The sequence below is a fragment of the Anopheles funestus genome, chromosome 2RL (assembly GCF_943734845.2).
Source record: "Anopheles funestus chromosome 2RL, idAnoFuneDA-416_04, whole genome shotgun sequence".
In the NCBI taxonomy this organism is placed as follows: domain Eukaryota; kingdom Metazoa; phylum Arthropoda; class Insecta; order Diptera; family Culicidae; genus Anopheles; species Anopheles funestus.
Genome location: NC_064598.1, coordinates 68,171,546 through 68,195,086, shown reverse-complemented (window position 1 = coordinate 68,195,086; position 23,541 = coordinate 68,171,546). Strand labels below are relative to the sequence as shown.

General features: G+C 40.0%; 3 protein-coding genes across 7 annotated transcripts in view; 1 reads left to right on the top strand and 2 right to left on the bottom strand.

Moving 5' to 3' along the window:
- Nucleotides 1–281: 281 nt before the first annotated feature.
- Nucleotides 282–1,955, bottom strand: LOC125762008 (calcium and integrin-binding family member 2). Its single transcript, XM_049423662.1, has 2 exons — nt 1,050–1,955; nt 282–971 (listed from the first exon to the last, which is right to left on the bottom strand). Exons 1-2 carry the CDS (start codon nt 1,399–1,401, stop codon nt 754–756), a joined length of 570 nt encoding a protein of 189 aa, XP_049279619.1. The 5' UTR covers nt 1,402–1,955; the 3' UTR covers nt 282–753.
- Nucleotides 1,956–2,365: 410 nt separating this feature from the next.
- The window catches only part of LOC125761992 (inositol-pentakisphosphate 2-kinase), a 101,606-nt gene continuing 80,430 nt past the window's right edge, over nt 2,366–23,541 (bottom strand). For 2 of the 4 annotated variants that reach the window (XM_049423636.1, XM_049423637.1), the window contains 10 exons: nt 10,083–10,905; nt 9,861–10,013; nt 9,652–9,758; nt 8,869–9,039; nt 8,725–8,783; nt 5,429–5,596; nt 5,238–5,349; nt 5,055–5,162; nt 4,727–4,992; nt 2,366–3,633 (listed from right to left, as the gene is read on the bottom strand). In XM_049423636.1, coding sequence (XP_049279593.1) covers nt 3,459–3,633; nt 4,727–4,992; nt 5,055–5,162; nt 5,238–5,349; nt 5,429–5,596; nt 8,725–8,783; nt 8,869–9,039; nt 9,652–9,758; nt 9,861–10,013; nt 10,083–10,491 — 1,728 coding nt within the window. In that variant the 5' untranslated portion in view covers nt 10,492–10,905 and the 3' untranslated portion in view covers nt 2,366–3,458. Of the gene's footprint in view, nt 3,634–4,726; nt 4,993–5,054; nt 5,163–5,237; nt 5,350–5,428; nt 5,597–8,724; nt 8,784–8,868; nt 9,040–9,651; nt 9,759–9,860; nt 10,014–10,082; nt 10,906–10,985; nt 11,117–16,558; nt 16,733–23,541 lie in introns of those variants that run through there. The other 2 variants (XM_049423638.1, XM_049423639.1) reach the window with 2 other exon arrangements.
- Nucleotides 12,286–16,536, top strand: LOC125762007 (uncharacterized). Of its 2 annotated transcripts, none has more exons than XM_049423661.1 (4): nt 12,286–13,201; nt 13,338–13,508; nt 13,577–13,735; nt 13,802–16,536. In XM_049423661.1, exons 1-4 carry the CDS (start codon nt 13,133–13,135, stop codon nt 13,967–13,969), a joined length of 567 nt encoding a protein of 188 aa, XP_049279618.1. In that variant the 5' UTR covers nt 12,286–13,132; the 3' UTR covers nt 13,970–16,536. The 2 variants fall into 2 exon arrangements, with proteins under 2 accessions (XP_049279618.1, XP_049279617.1); XM_049423660.1 differs by having other exon boundaries at nt 12,286–13,251.

The window sequence follows — 23,541 nt, the reverse complement described above, 5'->3', positions numbered from 1 at the left end:
CTATAGCGTCCATTAGTTTCAATCACACACAGCATCAAAATAACGTTTTAAACTTCACACTCAGAAATAAAGAAAAGAGCCACAGGCGATTCAAATCCTATCAAACTAAACAAAATTATATCAGAAAAATTAAAATAATATAAACTTTATTAACATAAGGGCAACATATTTGACTATGTTTCTTTCCTTGTTTGTTGGAAGTCAATCGTGTTTATTGTTTATTTATTTAACTTTTTGGTTTTTCGAAATGTATGACTTCTTAAAAGTAAGAGTAAAAGCATATTAGCATCAATTTAAAAAAAAAAAATGGATATAATAGTGCCTATTTATTCTACAAGCTTAAGATAATTCTTCTTATAGCTTATAAAGTTATGGTATTATCTTTAAAGATTTTCTACAACTTAAGTTAATATTTGTATCAATGTTGTCTATGATAAAAGTTAAGATTATAGAGACCGTTGTCCAATTAATTTTAAAAAGTAATGACTAGTAATAAATAAATCATTTTTCAATTAATACCTATGGTTAAGTAAGTATAATTCGAAGCAATATCAGCTAACTCAACCATAAAACTTTAGACATAACAAAACAAATTGTTTTGGGTAGTATTACTTTAAGCGGAAGAAATCTTGGCCTGCCATTTCTTGCTTTCGTTGACTTCTTTTACCCGTAGCTGGATAATCAGTCCTGGGAACAGAATTACGTTCGGGATGAGACATCATCAGCCCGCCCATAATCAATAGCTACAATTCTCTAAATGCGAATATGAAACGTAGATATAAAATCAGGAGCTCTCGTTATCACGTGTTCGAACTCCAAATACGACAACTTGCCATCCCCATCGACATCCGCTTCTTCGATTACTTTCTCCGCAATCTGTTGATGTTCCTCCAGGGATAGTTCGTTGCGCGTGAGAGCCGTAATTACGTTCAACAAATCCGACTGGCCTATAAATCCGTCACGATCGTAATCTAAAAAAAAACAAAGAAAATAGCATTAATTGAATCAACACACTGTTGCACATCTTTTTAGTCAATCCTATCACATACCATAAATCTTGAACGCGTAGAACACTTTAATGTCGCGTGGAGCCTGTTCGCTAAACACGGACAGCAGATCGAGAAAGTCCTCGAACGTTAGATTACCATCGCCATCGCGCGAAAACGCTTCACACATACGTCCCTTGAATGGGTTTTCAACCAATTCTGGCAACCGTTCGATACGTTCCCGCGGTACCTGTATCGTGGACGCTTGGCCCTCGGTCATAATCACCGGTACCAGATCCGGACTGGCCTCGTAAAACCGTTGATGCACCCGTAATATTTCCTTGCGCGTGAAAAACGTACAATCCTGATAGTCCTCTAGCTGCTGGTCGGTAAAAGTGACCACTTTGTTACCCATATTGGTAGTTACGTGCTTTGCTGGTTGATGGTGTAACAATAACTGAACTGTACTGGGTAAACTGGACGAGCATGTGGTGCCAAACACATTGGTTCGCACTACTATATCGATTCGCCCACACCTTTAATGGAACAAATATGTAACGCACCCCTAATGACTTGTTGCTCGTGCCATCGTTCACTCGTTCGGATCATCACAGCATATCCTTTAACCGCAACTAACACACAGCCCTAAAGCCACCCGTCAGGCAACGTGCTAAAACAGTTGGGTGTGTCTAATTTCTTTCGCTATAAACGATTCAGGGTGGAAAAGGAATTTATCGTCACGCAAAGGATCGCACACATAATGTTCCTTTCTTTGCTTCAGTCCGGCCACGAAAGCTTCTCGAGCTTCCCGAAACCATCAACCGACAGAAGGAAGCTTGCCGAAGGCTAACGACGGATGGGCAGCCAACTGGTGAGCGTAGCAAGGAACCATATCTTTTGCTTAATAATTGATTGACATGCTCTTTATGTGGGTGCCACATTCCTTCGCGTATCGAAAGTCCAATATAATTGCTGGCTACAGACAAATATGGACCCGAATGGATCGTTTACGATTCGTTTGTCAATGCGTTTGAACATCAACTGCAGCAGTTTGAAAGAAGCAAACAAAAAGTACATCATATTACATACCAAAAATTAAAGATTTCCATCAATTTATTGTTATAACATTGTTCGCACAAACCGGTGTAGTCAACATGTAAAACGAACCGCAGTTCGCATACAAACAGGGTAGTGTAAAACTAAACATTCTTTTCCCTTTTTCACATAGAGTGATACATTGTTCATCCTAACGGCGTAAAGTGAAATAGTACTGAATACAGTTACACAGAGAATGGTGTTCAGGTTTGTTTTTTGTTGTTGTTTTTTGTTTGTCACAGTAAAAATGCAGTACAGTTTTTTTTTCTATTCAAGTCTTCGAAACTCCAAACAGTAATCTATTCTAAAACAACCATACGGTACAGTTCTGTCACGACTGTTTAGCAGACACGCTTATTGTTAGCAAGTAGAAAATGGTTTCAAAACGTCTTATATTTCTGTAATGTTAATCTCTATAGAGAACGGAAGTTTCTGCGCAATGTGAATAATTAGCTAAATCAAACATAAATACTGTGTCACAAGTGTCACTGAATCATACCCAGCTTACCGTCTAAAGTTGTGCATGGTGAAGCGGTTAAATTACTCAAACAAAGTTTACTCACATATTAAACCCTAGTACAATGTTTATAAATAAGACAATGCATTCAAATGTTTTTAAATAAGTTTTACTTAGTGTTACCGAAAATCGTTTCTAACTAATCCATTTCAAATCTATTAAAACAACATAATAAATAGTCTGCAATAAATAGAACTGTTTAAACTAAACTCACGTACACCATCAGTATTGAATGTTAGTGCATATAATTGAAAACAAATTTAAAATGTGTATTTATGTAGAGTTTAGTTCAGTACTCTTGTCACTCTGTTCGCAAAATTTTATAAGACATTGCTTTTCCGGTTTTTTACCATCGTTACGTCTTGTAGGTTTAAATAAGTAGTTTAAATAGTAAAACTTTCTTCATCAACTCCACATAATCTTCTTTAAACTATTCCTTTTTCTTGTGTTCGATAGCATTTGTTCGTCTTTCATTGCATTTTGCCTCCTAGACACCTCACTCAAACATCATTCTGTTCCTCCGTGCGCAATGCTCATTCATTAGTTACTTATCTAATTCGACACTTAAACATACTTTTATCAACCTCTCTCACACTGTGCCGTAAAGAGCAGTTCCCGGTAGAGAGTTTTCATTCGTCTCGATTTTAAACCGACAACCAGAACACTACTGTTACAGGATGAAGGGAAATATAATATTGCTTTTCGTAGTGAGGTTGGGCGCTAGTGTGTGCTTGTTGTTTCATTCGATTTAGAATCGGGGTTTTTTTTAGGCGTATTGTATAGTCTTGGAGTCACACTTATGGATGGACTGTATAATGTAATGTGATGAGACACACAACACGGACAATGTGGATGTGCTTCTAACGTCGCAGTTTGCTTGTAAACTCGCGGTATGCCACAGCAGACGCTGCCAGCTGTTCCACGTACTTGGCGTAATGTTTGTGCGATTTTGGGTCAAGATCGGTGATCGTAACGTTTACGAGAAACTTCATACCCTCGATGGAGACGATGTGATTGCGCGCTGTCTCGTTTAGGCTGTGCAGAAAACAGAAACGAGCGATTAGATATTATAAATGGTATACCAAACCTTTTATTGAAGCTAATGAGATAATTTGTAATTACTTTTCTTTGGGGAAAATCATACATCCGCTATACAAACTTATTTTCGAACCACATTTAAAACTAAGATAACGAGAGAAAAAAACTAGCCACAACAAATAAAAAGTATAGCTTCCCATGAAACATAAAACCCCGTGTGCCTGCAGAAAAAGGTCTCAAAATACCAGCCTAAGCTCAAAGCATTTTAGGCTAAATCCTAAGGGTTTCTAATTCTGTCAGCGAATCCCTACAAGTGAAGATTTCCACCAACACACGTAGGAATCTAAAGTGTGTATTACATTAAAAAAAACCAAAGATCACCTTATGGCCAATGTCTAACGTTAATACGTACATATTTGGAATGAATAGAATGAAATAGGAAAAGAAAAATGGTACAATGCACAATTTGAAAGTGTGCGCAGTGTTTGTGCTATGCATAAAAGACAAGTGGCCGTAAGCAAAACGAAATTCTCAGGAATGTTCAATCCGACCATCACACCAAATCCCTGCTGCTTGCCATAAGATCAACGGGTCGAACAACAAAGCTAGACGAAAGCGACGGGATAATTTTTCAACCGAATCCCTAAATTGCCTTACAAGGACTAGCAACAGGATTCATCCTGTACGGCGGATGGCAGTAGGACAAAAAAAGGAATAGAAACAATTTTTTCCTTATCCTGCTCATGGACAAAATAGAGATTGCAACTGTGTGTTAGTGTCGAACGGTGTTCCTCACCGTTGTATTGTTTGATTTATAAAAGTAATCTCATCCTTCATTTTGGCTCCGTCACAGGTAACTGTCGGTTACACATAGACCTCATCAACCTATACAAGAGGTAGAAAAACCTTTCCAAATCACATGAGCCGATGAATGCTGGTGCCTTTCATTCAGCATTTCCAAAAGAAGAAAACAAACGAGAGCCTTTTAAACACTACCATATCCTTTACCATGCGAGAACAAACGTATACCAGCACCGCAGGATTCCTTTGTACGCGTTTCTGTTTGTTCATTCGACGCGCAGGTTCTTACCTGTTTTCCTCTGCACGATCGCCAGACAGCCGGCGGAACGTGATCATTATCGAACAGTCCAGGGCCGTGGCTCCGAGTTGATATTTCTCCTCCTCGGACAGATATTCCGTACTGAATGGTTCCTTTGGCCAGGTGGTACTATTGCGAACGTCGTACACAGCATCCTCCTTGTAGTTTATAAATTTTTCATACATATCGTCAATATATCTATATGGATCTGTGCGTGATTTGGCCAACAATGATGGATCGATCGTAGAAATGCTCGACTAAAACAGGACAAAAAAGATATCATTAGCATTTATAGTACAAACAAGGGTTTATAGCTTACCTTTACTAATAGCTGAACGTCCAGAATCTGTCGCAAGGCGCAACTTTTGGGTAGAAACTGTTGATTCACAGAACTGCAAGCACGTTCATGAAGCTGATTTTTATCCTTCTGTAGAGATAAAATAAGAAGATGCATTTAAAATCTTTTTCTAAAGTGCCATTTATTATGCCCACAATGATTTACCTTCTTTCGTTCCTTTTTTATGTTCAACAGCTTCCGATCGCAATGTTCATCATTCGTAGTGAAGTCTTTCAGTAAAATTTCCTTGATGAGGTTTATAAATATTGTGCTTCTCCTAAAACGGAAAACAACAGTTTGTTAGATAAAGACACGGGAGTCGGATTAACTACAGCATACGCCACAACGACACTCACTCGTCCTTTGTACGCCCATCGCGAGGAAACATTTCTCGTAGTATCCGATTAAACATGGACTTTTCTCGCTTGTCATCGTACACGACTTTGCCATTTTTCAAAATTTTAAAATTATTCTGCGGTGCACCAATAAGGCCTTTCACTGCTTGAAGAACACGTACGGGTTTGCTGTAAAAAAGGGAGTGATGTGTAAAAAAACAAGCTTAATAAACTTACAGACAAGTTCATAATTATTGTCGCAATAATCACTGTAACTTAACGCTTTCTTATATGACAAAGTAACAACACTAGCGTTGGAAGTGAAAATGGTAAACGAACATCATTTGTATGCAAAAAACCAACCCGCCAAGACCTAAACAGACGAACAGGTCCTAGGGCAACGGACCTAAAATGGAACAAACAGCAACAACTTTCCTGTGCTCCTTGACCTTTGCTCTACGTGCAGTAGTTTAGATCGTATACAAACACCAAACAACCGTGTGTCTGCATGCCTAGGAAAGGGCCGAGACGATAGCTTTGGTCAAACCTTCAGCACAACATGACATACGGAGCGGGAGATGCTGCAGAAAAAGTGAAACAAAAGCAATACAAAAAGAGCACGTGTTGTTGCATCGAAAAAGGAATGTGCATAAATTTTAAACTCTTGTCCTAGAACAGCAGCTACCAACAGTGCTGAAGGTTGGATGGCATCAGCGAACTGTGGCGTATTGCTTCTCCCCAAAGTAGTATAATTTCTTTTTGTTTTATTACTTTAAACATGCATGTGTGTACATACACGCCAGTTTTAACAGTTTGCACATAATTCAGGCTGTAAATGAATTTTATACCTTTTCCCTCCCTTAGCACAGTGTACACAGCCAAACAAAAATCAAACGAAAACGATTTTACTACGGATTGCACTGCAGGTTCGCAACCGCTGTTCACGATGATCTACAGCTACCGAGGATCCCTTTTCACGCTACCACACTTTCTTTTGCATCCTCATTCCTTCCCATCCACTATTACCCTCGCTCGTTTCGTTCTCTATCTCTCTACCGTCACGTCCATCCTGCTGCCGGCTGAGGCATAACTTGCGTGTGACAACACGGTGCACACACCGAACTAAAAATATCCCCCAAAAAAGATCATTCAAAATCTTCGAACCTGATCTCCGGTCGCGGGCGATCTCTATACCAACGGTGTGGCGTGATTTCCTAGCAAAAAATCTCTACCACACACTCCCCACTTCTTGGCTGCATTGTCCACCCGTGTGGCTGTTTGGGAAAGAGATATAGGAACAGCAATTACTGCACACAGCACAACTAGGTGCCCCCACGCACCCGCAAACCCGCAAACGGTAAAATATTGAATGTTTTTTGCAACAACAAAAAAACAAAAAGACAACAACAAAAAAGACTGAATTCGAAAGTGCACGGATCACGGTATAATGCAGCTGCAGCACAGTGTACAACGACCCAAACAAGATCGAGGCGACCGGTTTCGATGGTTGCACTGTGGTGCACCGGTGTTGGAAATATTCCTACCGTTCGGCTAGAGGCGGCACGGCTAGAGAGACACGAATGGAGCAAAAAAGATTTATATTCCGGGTGTTGGATATTTTTGGGAGGCCGAACCCAAAGGCAAAGTAATAATTGAATTTTATTTATAAACCGTTGTGGCGCGATGCGTGAGGTGCATCATCTTCTAGTCCTGTCGTGTGTGTGTGTTTTTGTTTTCTCGTTGTCTTCTGTGTACGGTGCCACATTGCAACCAACGCATCACGCGCAGTTGTATTGCAATCGATGCGAATCGGTATGGGAGAAATCTGTCGTTTACATATGTCCTAGAAAGTGGAACTTGCAGCCAAGTACTTGTAAGAATTACGTACGGTGCACAGGACACGGTAAAACAAGTCAGTCATAATTAATGCCTAAAGGTCAGTTGCTTGCTTGAGTTTCACTGCACATGCATGTAGTAGCCGTACGTCTGTACAGATCTTGAATTACCGAAAGACACGGAATGGACAACAACAGTACGATCTAGAGGCACGTTTTCCCATGTGCCAAGTATTGGGACAACGAATCAAATGAAGCATACATAAATACATTCGTTAAGCTTCGATCGGATCGATCCTAATTGATTTAGAAATAACGTATTACACATATAGTCTATATACAACTAGCCAAAGTCTAAGGAATGTCTAAGTATTGCCCTTGCTCAAAGTCTTACGCCCCATCATGCTTTATCTTATCTTCGCGTTTAATTGCAATAATCACACGACATCCGAGTCTAATTGGCTCCTAAAATTGTGTAACACACAGCTCTCTAGAGCTCCATATATACCCTCGTACCCACACGCCAACAATTTCGTCTATGTAAGTTTGTTTGCTAAGTAAAAATAAGAATGAAAAACATTTGGATGTAGTTTTTTCGGTTTTTTCCCCTTTTTTGTCGTGCTATCATGTTTATCGCTTGTGGCTCGAAATTACACACTCATCAATATAAATAACCCCAAAATACATATGGTTTCGGTTTGTACACCAACGAAAGGAAGAAGATGGACACGATGACTAATGCCACCTGCTGGTGTTTTTTTTTTTTTTTTTTGGGGGGTGACATTCCCGGACGCGTGTAACGCAAGCAAAATGCCGTGTGGCGTCATAAAGAAAATGGTCGAAACCTGCGTCACCATACCGAAACCAGCTCGGTTGAAGGGGAATTTTGGTGTGCAAATTCGAAACAAAATAAAGATTAATCTCCTTTAACCGGATCGTACCGATATCGTTCGTTTTTTGCCTTGAACGGTGGCAACAGTTCGATCGGTGAAAGATACCCCTCGCTTTGTCGTGTGTCACGTCACCGTGGTTGAGGTAGCAGATAATAAACCGTTCTTATTTTAAGCCCCGGTAAACAAACGTCGCAGCAGCACCCGATACATGACCAACGGTCGGCGGATTTGTCCTATTGAGTGACACCCGCAAAATATCGCCACGATGAATCCGATTCGATAAACCTGTTGCCGCGTACGGATTTGACGTGCGAACACTTCTTTGACAGCACTGAAGCGAGCGAAGGAACAAAACATCGTAACCGTACCGCTACCGTCGATCGCTATTTTTGGTCACCGGTGGTCTGAGTGCGAAACACAATCCGTGTACGACCCGTTGTTCGTTCGAACGGCGTCTTTTAAGTTGCAAAAATACATAACACAAGCGAGCCTTGAGATCGTACAAGTCCCCCCACAACATTTAGAAGATTCGTGAAGGAGCCAGAGCTTAGCGTTGGATAATTCTACAAACAATTCTATTCGTACTCACCCAGAGTAGAGATCCAAGGGACAGTATTTACTAATTTTTGCTATCGATTTCTTCTGGAGCTGCAAATACAGATATAGATGAAAGGGACAGGTTAGGAAGGTCAAAGCGTGATCGGTGTACTCTAGCCAGCACTAGTTGATTTACCTTTAAATATTGATGCAAACAATAACGGCACTTCCGAAGGTCCCCACCGTTGGTCAACTCCGGAAGGGGAATATTATCACAGAATTCGTACGCCAACCAGCCTTGCTTCGGTTTGATTTCGACGCAGTACGTTTGGTAGTGGGTTGGTGGTGTGGAAGAGATTTTAGGGTCCTGTAGGGAGTCATCAAAAAAGACAAACACATTTAAATAAACCATTACTAGTTGCCAGTGGTGCATCAAATTTCAACCCTCCTTTCCATTTAAATTTACAATAAAATGTTTGTAATTATTTGTACAAGCTTTGCAAGCTATTTCTAAGAAAAGGTTACAATCAAATCCTTGTGCAAATAACAATCAGACAGCAGAAAAAGATCTTCACAATTCACCTGTACGCACATTAAAATGGATTTCATAGTAACCATATACATCGAACATGTAAAAACGTCCGTTCAATTCCGTAAGGACCAGTACTAAAATATTGTATATCTCGATTTCCGAGAAAACGCTTCCAATGCCGGCCAATAAAGGCACGTTCGCAGAAGATGAAGATGCTACCCAGCGAACAGATATTAACGTATGCACGCTTGTTGAGCGAAACAAAAAGGACCCTCGAGCTTATCCTGAGTTCAATTTGATGGAGGCAAAGGCAACACACAACAGCATACGGGTAATTCGAGTGAATTGCCATCGTGTTCAGGGAAATTTCGTGGAACCAATGGTACGTTTTGGGAAATGCCCAAATGGAACAAAACAAAAAATGGAAATCAGTAAAATTATACGCACCTGACTGAAGTCCCGCACGCGCGCAGGATACAACCACTTCGGCAGGAATGCTACGTCCGGATAGAGTATGCCATCAAGCGCTCGTATTTCCTTACCGAGCCGCATGGCTAAAATGAAAGTGAAATGGTAAAGCAAATTAGTTCGTTGAGCCGTGCATCATGAAGGTGATTTATGTGTTCCTACTTTCACGTTTTCTTCTACTATCTTACCGGGACGAAAACATCGCAATCGTTCATTGAACATCTGCAGATTGTATGTATTTAGGTGGGCCAGCTTCGGCGCTGGCACGTAGCATGCAGAAAACTGGCTCGCTATGACCTCCGAGTACTTGACGAACCGTCGCAGATCTACGTTCGTATCACCTGCGCTCAGACATGTACAACATGCTTTAGTTGAAGTGAAGATACGAAGGGGGGGAAAAATATAATTACCTTTGCCCTCACGGTTTTCGACGTTAGATTTTCGCATCCGCAGCACATGTTTGTTGTCCGACACAGAGAGCACAATGTTGGCGTTACCTTCCGCCCGATAAACCAACCGATTTTCATCAATTCGCTCCAGAATGTCGTGTCGGATGGTACGTGTTTCCTGCTCATCGTCCGACGATCCGGACGCGATGCTCCGTACGTTGTCGAGTTTTTCCGCACGCCATTTTATACGATCCGGTACCTTGAGGGTTTCATTTGGTCGCTCATCGTCCTCGTCTTCATCATCATCATCGTCATCGTACGGTTCGTCGATCGGATCGACTTTGCTGCAGCTCCGAAGATACTTGTCGTCGGACCGCATCAACACGCTATCGTAACAATAGTTACTATGGCTAGCATTTATTTTACCCATGATGTTGTTTACGAGATGGACCAACAGAGAGCGAAAGAGGAGTTGTATTAGGCTGCGCTCGCGAAACACTACAGAGTATAATATTCCTCTACTCCAACTGATGAATTATCCTTCAGGGCTGTCTAACGCCTAGCTATTGCAAGCCCCGTTTGCTGTGTTCCAGTTGGTCAGCTAATGTCCGAGTTGCTGGTTTCGCTCCCGTTCAGAAGACCTCCATCAGCTCAGGAAGTAATGATCGAACGTGGATTGTGCGGTTGTGCCAACCGTTTCGAACGAAGCACCGATACCACTGACGAGATTCATGTTTTATTCACACCAATCGATGGAAATGCACGACCCCTGGTCGGCCGTTTTGTAGCGTTTGCAAACCCCCCCCAAGGGCGACAACGAGCTGGCGCGCTATCTGTAAATGCACTGGAAACGGAAACGTGTGGTAAGTGTACGCAGTATATCTACAGGTATGGGTGTCTGATAGGTGTTGTGGTGGTAATAACCCTAGACAAATATTCGGGAATCGAATGATGGGCTTGATGGCAACGAAGTCCGATAACGAAACTCCATATCCCGCACAAAAGTATGACGAGCACAAAATGTCCAGGAAAAAAAGAGCTAACAAGAGCCACAAACATGCATGTTTGTCTGACACACCGCTTTCAACTGGTAATTCTTCTTGCAGCACTGTTTTACTCGGGATTGTTTCCCGTCCACACCTAAACCTCTAAACAAAAGAAACACGTGAAGATGAGGCACAGATTTAGTTACTGGTATGAGTTGTAGATCATATGACTCAATGTGCGCATTGATTCACAGAAACCTCATGCCAGCAACTAAGTACCACCCCTGTACTGGCTAAAGGTGCGATAAAGCGTATAAATGGAACGCACTTACACCTTCCTATCCGTACCTGTGTGTTCGTAAGTATGACGTTTGGAAGCTTTTATTACCTGACTCACTAAGTCAGCAATGGCCACAACGCGAAACCTAGGTAGGAGGTGGTATTGATCGAGTATGTACGCACATCGGAGTATTGTCTTATCGGACGAGTGGTCGTTCCATAAAGATCACTCAAGGATGTAATACATCGCGGTTCTATAAAGATCGAGTTATCGCAATAAACGTACTTGGCCGCTACTAGGAAAAATTAAAAGACTTAGAAAGATTACGAGTCTTAGCTGATAGTGTGTAGTAACTATATCAACAAAGGGAAAACTATATCTTAAGGTCTCACTGCATAGCTTTGATTGTATCCGATTAGTGACTAGGTGCACGATGGCATCACTTTGTTTATGTAATAAAATTGAAATTATTTGATTTCTCTTCGTAATCGATTTAACTAACTTCTTTTAGTACTAAACTTGCATTTTACTTACTTTATTTCTTTTATTTTCTTTAAATCTTTCACCTTATCACTTGATAACGCTTAGGGGCGCGCTTTTGGAAGTTGTTGCAGGCCGCACGCACAGCTTCAACTGGCATTTCGTCCCATATGTTAAACAACCGTCGCTTGACGTCCGTCCAAATTTAAATGTTTGACATCACCCAACTTTCCAAACATGTATGCTAAAGTCCAATGGGATCAAACCGGGCTGGAGCTGAATCGTATTGGAAGCAAAAGCTTCTTAGCGTATAGTTTCCAGTGACCTTGGAGAACGTATTCTAAATAGTACTGCTTGTTGATCTTCACGCCTTTGTCGATAAATAATAGCCGAGATGTCGAGATAGCTCCCAAAACCATTACTGCTGACGTATTTTGATAACTCTCAACGGCTCAGCTAGTGTATTCGGACAGATCATTCTGCTTATTCCAGGGAGCCTCCAGAGTGAACAGTTTTTCGTCCGAAAAGATCATGTTGTAGCCTGCGTACGTCTACAACAGCAAGGTCGCCCTGTTGGCAATATTTTTGCTGGTTGAAGCCTTGAATTTCCTGCTTTTTAAGCGTATTGTATGCAAAGTCCTTTTTCAGAAAGCTTTGCATGGCAAAGTGGTTCATGTTCACTTCACGAGCCATTTTCCTGACCAAGCTAGCTGGATTCCGCTCGCGACTTGTTCACGACTTGAATCCTGTAGACTTGTAATTTACTAAATGTACAAGTTAACAAGTTAATTTGTCATGTGTTTGACACACAGTGACAGAAAACACCCTTTAGGGACACTCGAATAAATCACTTCTACGATACCACCCTGTAAATAAAATGTAAAAATAATAAGAATTTTGAAGCTTCGATGATAGCAAATGTAAATAAATTCACCTTCCGGACTATATATGGGTCTTTATTTTTAATATCACATACTTGCTTAATTTAAGTAACAGTAAAATATGTTCACATGTAGAACGTTTTTATGTTCTTAACACAGTTACAATAATAGCAAGCTTCAAATAAATACAGGAAGTAAGCGTGCAAATGTACGTTATCTAGTACATTAAAACACATCCCATCACATGCAATCATCATTTTAAAACATTGTTTTACTCGTTTCTCACAGTACAGATATTGTTGTTTGGTAACTAACAATCGAAAGTTGTTTTCGAAAGTAAATGAAACTGAGTTAATAAATACGGCGTATGTATCACGATTATCTTTAGTATGCACTGTACAACATAAGTCCCGATTGCTATCGACAACTGGCCAGTAGCACGCGATGGCCACTATCCTAAGTACATGTGTCAGCACATCGGGTCTTCACGGCAAAAGTTTACTTCCAGTGCAAGTATGTGGTTCACCATTCTGTGCCTTTCATTCCTAATCAACATTGCAAATGTCAGTAAAAGCTTATTCTTAACGTAAACATTTCTTTTACAATTTTCATAACAATATCTCTTTTACTTGGTATAAATCTATTACAGAGCGAATTTGTAGTGGAGGTTAATAAACTGTTTAAGACCTGTGCAAACCCCAAAAAAGCAGCACCATTTCCGTTGGATTTATCCAATTTGCAGGTGTATCTCAGGGAAGATGAAAAGCTCGTAATGAACGGAGAGATCAAATTTACCCAAAACATCAATCCACCGTGGGGTGTAAGTAATGAATGTGTGCAGAAGAAGAAACAGAATGTAGGACATTAATTCCCTTTTGTTTTTTCAAGGTTTCCATATACACCCATAAGCTGGATCACGGCGAATGGCTTCCGACACCATACTCTAAGCATTCGTTTAATCTTTGCATAGCGATGCACGCCAGCACTGAAATGTGGTATGCAGTTACCAAACATATGAACCAAACAAATTGTCCTTTTAAAAAAGGGGTAAGTTTTGCAAAACTTTCAGCTGGATTCTGCTGAAAATTAACATGCTCTGGTCTATTCGTATAGCACGTGGAAAAGTTCGATATGGTCGATCTGGGAAACTTTGGGTTTGATGATGTGCTGGCGGATCTTGTTGGAGATTGGAGAATATTCCTCGATTTCAGCTTAGGGCCGGTTCCACATCAGATGAAAGTTTCTTGTATTATGAATGAAATTTCCATACTGGAGCATTAACGTTTTTCTCAGTGAAATGAAAACCTAACGTTGTGGTAAAGTTGAGTCGAATGAACGTACAAGAAGAATGTTGTATTGGTAAACAAGGCAAAAATAAAACCCAACATTTGAACATGTAGTAATTGAATACTTTATTTAAGGCATAGTAATTGCATAATGTAGTTGGTATTGACTGACTCGAAAGACAGAAAAACATCACTAGACAAGGAAGAGTCTATACAAGCCTAGTGCGACATCGATAGATAAAAAATGATCAAGAATAGCAATTTTAACCATGTCGTATCTTAAATGACCATTTTCAAGAACGATCTATCATGATCGACAGTGGAACAAAAAAAAATTATCTCGACAAAAGGGGAAAAGTAGAACAGCTCATTGGCTAAAACCGCTGCAATGCCAAACCGACCGGATGAGTGTGGTCCAACGTATTCTAAATGGTGAACCTCCTGCTGTGCAAGCTGATGGACGCGCTGACTACCTCCATCATCATCTCGCGCTGCCTTTTGTCTGTATCCAGGTCGTGTGGCACAATTAACGGTGTTTAACCACTAATCGCCCTCTTGCGCAGAGGGACGCACAAATGGACGAGAAAAAAAAAAAACAAGCACCGTCAAGCATTATGACCACTTCGTAGCCTCCAAAAAGTATGCTCAGTTCACCATACTGCACTAGCTGAATGGTGGAAATTTTTGCATCCGATTAAATTTTTTTTGTATTTTTCCAACTTTTTTTGTGCTTCTTTATTTCATATCGTGATCAGCAACGCGAAGAACCGGTGCGTGGTGCTGTGCCGAACGTTGGTTAATTGTTGCGGCAAGAAATTAGATTTCGGCTGCTTCATAATTCAATTACAAACCTCGCGAGCCCTCGGACGCTGATCGATTGCGATCGAGAGCACTGCAGATCGGCATTGACCAGCGAGCAGAACGTGGCGATTACAGTGCTGGCATTAATTGTGTCTAGTGTAATTTATAGCAAACAATCGAATGAGTGTCAACGAATTCAGGCCTAATATCTAAGCGTTTCTCCACATATTTTTCATCTTACCGATCTATGTATATGTATTCTATATTACAGTAATATAATATTAAAATTCATCTATTTTTTAAATTTATAATTCCTTGTCATTTTCAAAGTTATAATCTTCATTACACCTGTTAGAGTAAACTTTTGTATAAAATTGTATTGCTATGTTGTTGTCTCGTTTTGTTTTGAATCCATGTTTCAATTTTTACATTCGATTATCGGGTGATTTTTTCATAGTTTTTGCCTATATAGATGATATTATCCCTTTTTTATATCTTTTTATGTTTTCATCATATATCTTATTTACATGTATTATTTCCTTTTCATATTTATTAATTTATTCTTGTTCATTGTTCCGTCGGTATTCATTTTTTGTCCACACTTTGTTAAATTTGAAAAAAAAATCTTTTACATTTTTCTAACATGTGCCTAGAAAATGCACTGTATTTGTTATTAAGTTTTATTTTTTCTTTTGATTAGTTTGAAAAGGTAAAAATAATATTTTGCAAACGGAAATTTAAATAAATGTACTTAAAAATGAGCATACCACTGTACGCATAACTGCGATAGCTGTTTAAATTTTAGACCTTCGAAAAACAACACCGTCGAACCATCACGAACCATTTCGTACGCTCACAAAACTTTTCCACACCGAGGCGAAGGTGCTGCTAATTGCAAATTGAGATCAATAACGATCATTAAAGCTGTATCTTGGTCCCGAGTACCGGTGCATACTGTTGCTTCTGATGCTCTACAAAGGAGAAGAAAAAAAACGCAGAAACTCTCACAGTATCCATAGCGTAAAAAAATTGCCCCGGCATCAACGCACGGTCGGTGCGCTGTTTTTCAAGTAGAGCAGTAAATAGACGATGTAGAGGAGTAAAAAAATCACAAGGGAAGGCATATAGCTTCCTATATGTCCGAATGCCGTTCTAGGATGATTTGAACAGCAAGAAAGGCGAACGGGGGGGAAAATTTAGGAAAATTACCCCACGTAACTGCTAAATGAAAATGGCCCTCGATCTACGGTGAGGTAACGTTAGTTACACGAAGAATGAAAAAAAAACAAAATCGGTAAGACGCAACATATGACTCTTAATTGAGGTTACATTGGAACACTGAGCTCCGATTCAGGATTACATGAGACAGGGGTATTGTAATGGGGATTATAATTACAAACTATTGATCGTTTTCATACGGTACAACACCGTACAGTATGAAACAGTAACGAGCAGCCAGGAAAAATCCTGTTCTAAGGATAGTTCCAGGATCCGGCAAAACACCTACTACACTCTGAATCGATAAAGGTACCCGTCACTATCTTCATTCTGTTGGTTAATGCTGAACGATTCAAACGCCACTAACCCTACCGATGGTGATTGACGTCATCAGTAAGACAATTAGAATCGTGTATAGCGCCACTAAAATTGAACCTACGGACGCAAGTACACCAACGCACACGCAAGCCAATAGGGCAATGCAAACCGTACGAGTACCTTCACAGAGACGCCTTGAAAGACTTCGATACTATCGACACCCGGTTGTACATCGGCACGTACTTACGCATAGACTTCACAGCACGCTCATCAATGTCACCAACTGGAGGAACTTCTTTCCAAACACGTCACAGTTAACACGACGAGGAAGTTGAACGTTATTTCCTGATTCCCTTCGTTTAGCGCCTCACCTCACTTCGCTCGAGAACTTCTTTGACTGTGCAACATATAGCAAAGCGATACGCCGATTTATTATTGGAAAAGGATTTTTGTGCCTGTTACTTCTCACGTTCACACCAAACACTACAATTCGTACGCACTTTTCGCAATAAAAGCAGCACCAAACAAACCTCGCTGCTAGTAGCTTAGAGAATGGGACAACTTTTCCTCCCTAGCTTACACTTTACGCTTTCTTGCAACGTGCATTACATCATTCGTACAAACAGAGGCCACAGCCAGCAGGGCAACTGGATCAACTTTAACATTGCCTAACGCGGCACGTCTTACCCCTCAGCTAGCTGCCGGTGCAACTAAAGGCCAATATTGAGCTGAAACAAACCAAAGAACTAACGCAACCTCCCAACTGCTCTCTACGTCAGCGCGGTGTTTGAGTGTATTTTTTCTTTGAAAACTAATGATCAAGCAGGTGTATCACGAGGGAGCAATAGCGGATGCACGTGAGATAAAGTAGAACCACTGGAAAAGTTATCCGGACGCTACGATGTAGGTGTAAGACAACAATTTGCTCCACATCCGGATCGTCTACGTCATCGAGCCGTTTTGTGTGGTGGAGGGAGGAAGCGTCATTCCCCACCATTTGCATTTTGAATGCTTTCGGTTGCCAAGATTTTTGCCCCTGTGATGGCACTGGCCGCAACTTTCTTCCCTTCTGACGCAAAGGGAAAGATCTGTTCCGGGAGATCTTCTACCAGCGTCACTGAATCGTCGTCATGGACATCTGTTTCGTTCATGCAACAATGACTTTCTTTCAGAAATGATTCAGATTCTTTTTAACTAAGATGTGTTAGAAAGCTTTACGGTGGCTTGAAACTGTGGCGTGTAATCGTACGTCACCAAACAGATGATTTTACGTCAACGAGAGACGAGGTAAAAGGTTGAATGAGGGTTTTGCGTTTAATGCTGTTTTAATGGCAGTAGTTTATGCCCTATCTATTTGATGTCCTTATCGGACGAACGTCAATCCTGCCAGTGAAAGGGTACGGCGTTGATTACTTTAATAATCGACCAGCGAGACAAACAGCGATGTCTTCGAATGGGGTTTGTTTTGTGTTATGTTTATTACTGCTTTCTTTCAGTTATAAATTATACGTGAGCTGCACATGGAACAGCGCTAGATAGTGTAGTAATAAACAAAGAAATCACAAAAGGGTTGTTGTTCGCAAAACGACGAAAGGCAAAGAGTTAACGATTTGCTTACTTAAGGGAATTTGTTCAAGTTTACTGTACCTCGAGATTTATTAACGTTCGAGAGTTAGAAATATTTTTTCTTCTTTTTAAAGAGAACTGCAATACGTAGCATAACTATGCTAATGAAAAAAAAATTTATTGCAAAGTATTTTGAGTTTAACATGTGTTTTGTATTCAATTTTCTTTGTTAATCACTGCTCCTTTCTGGTAAGCTATCATTGGAAGCTATCAAGCAGGGTTTGTTGAAAGAAAAATCAACACTGAATAAAAATTCACTTTGTGACAGATCCTCCAATAATACCGTATACAACAGATCTCCACGCATCTCCGCATTATCTACTTCAAGGCAACCTTGAATCCTTATCTATGATAAAGATAGATCGGACTGAGCTATTGAATATCCCTGGGAAGCTAATGTGCCTGTTGAGGAATGTCCACGATGGATGAAAAAAGCCTCAAAAATGCTTTAATAACCGTTCAAATTTCAACGAGAACTTCAACATAGCCCTGGAAAGTGTCATGCGCAATGCTGGCTTCGATATACGAGTTACGATTATTACCCATTCTCTACGAGATACTTGGTTTCTTGCATGAAATCGAAATCCTCGACAATCTGGGAAGTGGATACCCGAATAAACCTAAGGATTGAATTGAGGATTATTTCGACGAGTTCTGTGAACTTTGTACGATCGTCCCGTCGGATAACAACCCAAGTCGCGAATTACGGAGTTGCAATATTTCGCAAACGAATGTTCCTCAAACTCGTATGTTCCAGAAGACCGGATCAAGCTACAAAATGCAGTATAAACTGCATTCTGAGGACGTATCACTTAGTCCTCTATGAACACTAGTCTTGGACATTGCTGGCGCTAGACACCACACTAGAACGACTAGTGCTACGGACTGTCTTTGGCGATATTTGAGAGCAGAGCGTATGGAGCAGGAGAATGAACGATTCATCCTAACGATAGTTGAGGCACGTGATTAGGATACCATACTAAATCCGAGGATGAAGAATAGCGGCCTGGTGACTATGTTTCTTGAAAACAGATTGATGACCTGTCTATGTCAGAACAAAGAAGAAGACACATCCTTTAATAAATCAGCTGACAAACTTTTTATGATAGGAGACTTAATTTTAGCAATATCTTTAACACTTAAGAAAATTAGCACAACATTAAACACATATTTTGCTGCAAACGATTACACGCAGTCAACCAAAGTTCGTTTGCAAACCATAAATGGGTGAACAACGAAACAAAACGCCCCAAATACAGACGAGCTGCACCGAACAGTACACTACGTCGTATGCAATCTATGCGATTGGGTTATGTTGGGCGGCAAAAATTTGAATAGCAAAATATGCACGATACGCTTCACGGCCATAAGTATATGTGCCGCCTAATGAGTTAAACATGGCCGGATGGAGGTTTTGTATGTTGCTGGGCTGGATGTTGGTGCTGATGATGATGATGATGATGATGACGATCATGGCAGCAGTATGATGCCTATCTTTCGCCGATGCGTTCAATGCTCGTTTGAGGGAAAGTTAAGCAAACTCCACCATCCCTCACACACCCGTTCTCATGATCCATTTAGTTGTGGAGTTGAAGATTTTTTTTCTTTTTGCCCAGTTTACACTCCAACACAATGTACAAAAAAAACCACACATTGACTAATGCAGACAGTTAAAAGAGGAACGATAAGAATATCTGCAAGTTTGCCAACACATCCATTTGCCGCGGGATAGCATCAAACGGATGAAGGTGCGGAACAATATAAAAAAGGGTAAACAAATAAACACAAAACAATAACACCAAAGCTAACATCCCGTGAAGATCCGTGCAATAAAACAGTCCACAAACAAAGGCCCGAGTGACCCTTTCGTGGGGGGCGCAATCGGTGGATTAGTGATGCGCCAATTCACGCCAAACAAAGGGCCGCAAAAATGTAAGTGTGAACGTTTTTTTTTGGTCGCATTGGAGTGGATTTGCTCTTTGTCGATGGTCGAACTGCGAACACGTGAAACGCTTTTAAAACCGAAAAGCAATAAATAAAAGGGAAAAAACGAAGAATAATGTTGATCATGCCCATCCGATAGTTGTAAAGGAAAGTTCATTTAAGTAGAATGAAAGAAATTATAATGAAAACAAGCATTATTTTTTATTTGTTTGCTTCAAAACATAATTCTCATTATAGTAATATGATCATTCTTCAAGAAATAAAAAAATCCATATATTTCCTTACAATATATTGTAGTATTTTTTAATTAAGTATGTATGTATTTATTTATTTTTAATTATTGTGGCATTTAGCCGTATTGTCAGCTTCGAAGAGCTATTTTTTTAATTAATTAAAATATTTATTATACTCCAATGATGTGGACTAATAAAACATTCAAACTGTTAAAGCATTATTTGCAAAGCAAAGCATATTAAAGCATTATTTGCAAAATACGTTTATCTACATACACAAAAAATGACTTAGAAACTAATGAATAATGAAAAGCTGTTTGTCTCGTATTACATGCGAATTTGTTTCGAAAGACATTAAAAGCTCAAAGCGAAAGAAAAGCAGTTTATGAAACTTTCTTAGTGATTATGCTCCAATAAACCCTTCGTAACTCGCCCTCCTTTCCACAAAACAGTACACGTGAATATATCGAAATGTGAATGCCAATTTAAGCCTTACATTACAAAATATGTCACACAACATAACGCTGACCGGACGATCCCATTTCTCTCCGATGACAACATGCAACATGTGCTTGCCTAACACTCATCACATGTGCGTCAACAAGAAAAAGACACTAACTAGTACGTACGTCATCGATTGTAAGGCACACTTATACACTCGATTGAACGGTTTTACTATTTTCAGTCACAAACACTCTTCCCCGCTTATTCGCTTACCATTCCGCCGCATTATACACCACCCTCACCCTTGCACAGAAAGGAGGGACCGCCATGCAAGATGGTGGCCACACCGTTGCGTGCAAATGGCACGTGAGCTATGGAGGCCATAAATGTCAGTCCGTTTTGCTACTAATCGTCGACGTTGATTTGGCCACAGGCAACCATAATAGAACCGGCATTAGCGATCGTCAAACCTTAAGCCACGTACTCGTGTACAAACGATCGACGGAGCGCAAAAAAAAGTAGTCAAACGAACCGAACCTGAAGCACGGTCCTCAGGACCCTCACATTTGTCTCACGTGTTGGTGGCCACTTTACCACCGTTTTCCCTCAGGCTTTGCTAATTTGGAGGAACGCGTCGAACGAATCGATACTGTCTGATACAGGCGGAATCCCTGAATGGCGCACGAAATATGACACTAATTCCTGGCATGGCCTGTGGGCAACGCTTAGGTGCAAGTGTAGTGGGAGCTGGTTTTACTGTAATACTCTCACCATCCCCCAAGGTTTTTTTTCTTGCACTATTCAACGCTATGAGTTCAATAAACTAGTTGTGAACCGGTACCAGTGTGCACGCTAGTAGTTTAGTAACGGCAAACGGAATACATTCTATTGCTTAGCTTCACGTTAGCATCTCTTGGGCCGTATTCTGGAAAGATATTAATGCGTTCGTTACATTTCGTTAACCGAACAGTCAATCAAATGTTAAAAAAACCCCAAAAGAGGAGAAAACGGATTCACTTGCAGTGTTAAATCAAGCCTTTTCTGCCAAAAATAACACCGTTAGGTGCATTAACCTGTTCATAGTAAATGATGATTTTTAATGTTTCGTTTATGGTGTTGATTTTTTATGTTTTGTTTCGTTTGCGCATTTTAATTTGCAATTAGTTTTTAAAAAAAGGTTAACTTTAAGAGAGCAACTTTACAAAAACGAATTGTCTTGTCATAACAACTTATTAATAAAAAATGAAATTTGAGAAATAAAAACAAAATATTAAAATTATCGTATACTAATGCAATCAAAATTTTTTTTAGACCTTATACATGAAAATTAAAATAACGCTAAAATTCTCAATAAAACACAACCGATTAATCGCACAAAATCATCATCTCGAGTGAAAATCGTTCTTTTCACAATGCTTCATGAATATGCGTCAATAAATGAAAAAAAACACACACGAAGAAGAATTAGTACATTAAAAACGTACTTCAAATCAAGATAAGCCAACACTGCAAATTCCCACCGTTAAACCGGAACGCCAACATTACACCATTGGTACCATATTGGCTTTTGTTATCCCAAACTCTCCACACATTACGGTGAGGTATTGTATATGAAATGCCGCCTTTTTATTTAGCATATTTTCGTAAGTGTATTGAATAGCCGCAGTGCATGCAGATGAGTGGTTTTCGATAGCATTCATTGGAATTAGCATGAAAATTGAAATTCTCTTTAGTACAAAATGCAAATCAATTCCCCGCTGCCGGTTCTCGTGCAGCTACAAAATAGGACAATTCGCAATTCAGATGAGGCTTGATAAATGCGTTTGGTGCACCGATTATCGATGTGCTACTTTGTGTAGTAGAAGTATTTCTCTTACAAGCGGACACAAAAAACGCTTATGGTATGATTGTTGCCGCACGATAACACAAAGTAACAAATTAAATTGTACAGATTGTGGAACTGCATAGATGAAACGTTTTCTAAGAAATGTTATAATCATTTCGATTAATAATTAATTGGTAAAAAAATCATAATTAATTGATGGTAAAACAAGTCTTGATACGGCCAGGCCGTTCTAACCGAGCAAAAAAAAAATGGTACAAAAGTAGACAAAAATATTTAGAACTCATGATAAAACAAATGTCTAATAGCGTGTAGTATTAGACAAAAGCACAGGAATAAAACAAGAAGTACATCAAATTCTAATGTCGTGTATAAATTTGCTGTAACAAAAAATTAAATCTTCTAAACACCTTTTGAAGTCAACGAAAGACGCCCATCCATAATAAGAATGCGCCATTTTACAAACAATGTAAAAGCATTTGTAATTTTCCACCAGGGTAATGTTGGAAATGTAGCTCGATCTAATCACCAGACACCTTTCTCTCTGACACTATTTAAACAATGAAAACAATGCACTAACGCAAAACCCCTTTCTATTAGCAAAAAAAAACACGTTGGTAAGAGTGCTGAAACTCTTATTCGCCAGGTACATTACCATGGTCGCTTTAGGTGACAATTTGAATGTGCACTAATTTACGGTAGTTTGCATTTTCTCCAAACCCATTCATGTGAATGGCGGTGTCGGTCCTGCGGGAAAAAAAATTTGCAATACGATGTTATTGTCAACATATTTAAATTGTGCAAAATTTCCACACCAACTCACCAGATGGCAGCATCGCACGTTGATGGTGCGATCCACTCTCGCACCCGAAGGGATTTATGTGCGTTTTTGGTGTGCTGTCGCACAACGGGCGAGTTCATCGACGGTACGGTGTATGAATAAAATATTGTTTCACAACAACGCGGTGACCATCCGCGTTCGTTAATTCATGTTTGGACTAACTCATTCACCCATAAGTTTCGAAGCTGAAAGGGGTGTGCGTCAGCGCCATCATTGTGCAAACGGTGAATTGGAATTTATTCATTTCAATTTCATCTCCCAGCGTCCAGCTACAATACCGAACCGACCACCGCCAGCCC

Coding starts and splice junctions, on each gene's coding strand:
- LOC125762008 (XM_049423662.1), bottom strand. CDS start 1,401: ATGGGTAACAAAGTGGTCACTTTTACCGACCAGCAGCTAGAGGACTAT. Junction 972..1,049: donor CTACGCGTTCAAGATTTATG/GTATGTGATAGG, acceptor GTTTTTTTTTAG/ATTACGATCGTGACGGATTT.
- LOC125762007 (XM_049423660.1), top strand. CDS start 13,153: ATGTGTCAGCACATCGGGTCTTCACGGCAAAAGTTTACTTCCAGTGCA. Junction 13,509..13,576: donor ACATCAATCCACCGTGGGGT/GTAAGTAATGAA, acceptor TGTTTTTTCAAG/GTTTCCATATACACCCATAA. Junction 13,736..13,801: donor ATTGTCCTTTTAAAAAAGGG/GTAAGTTTTGCA, acceptor CTATTCGTATAG/CACGTGGAAAAGTTCGATAT.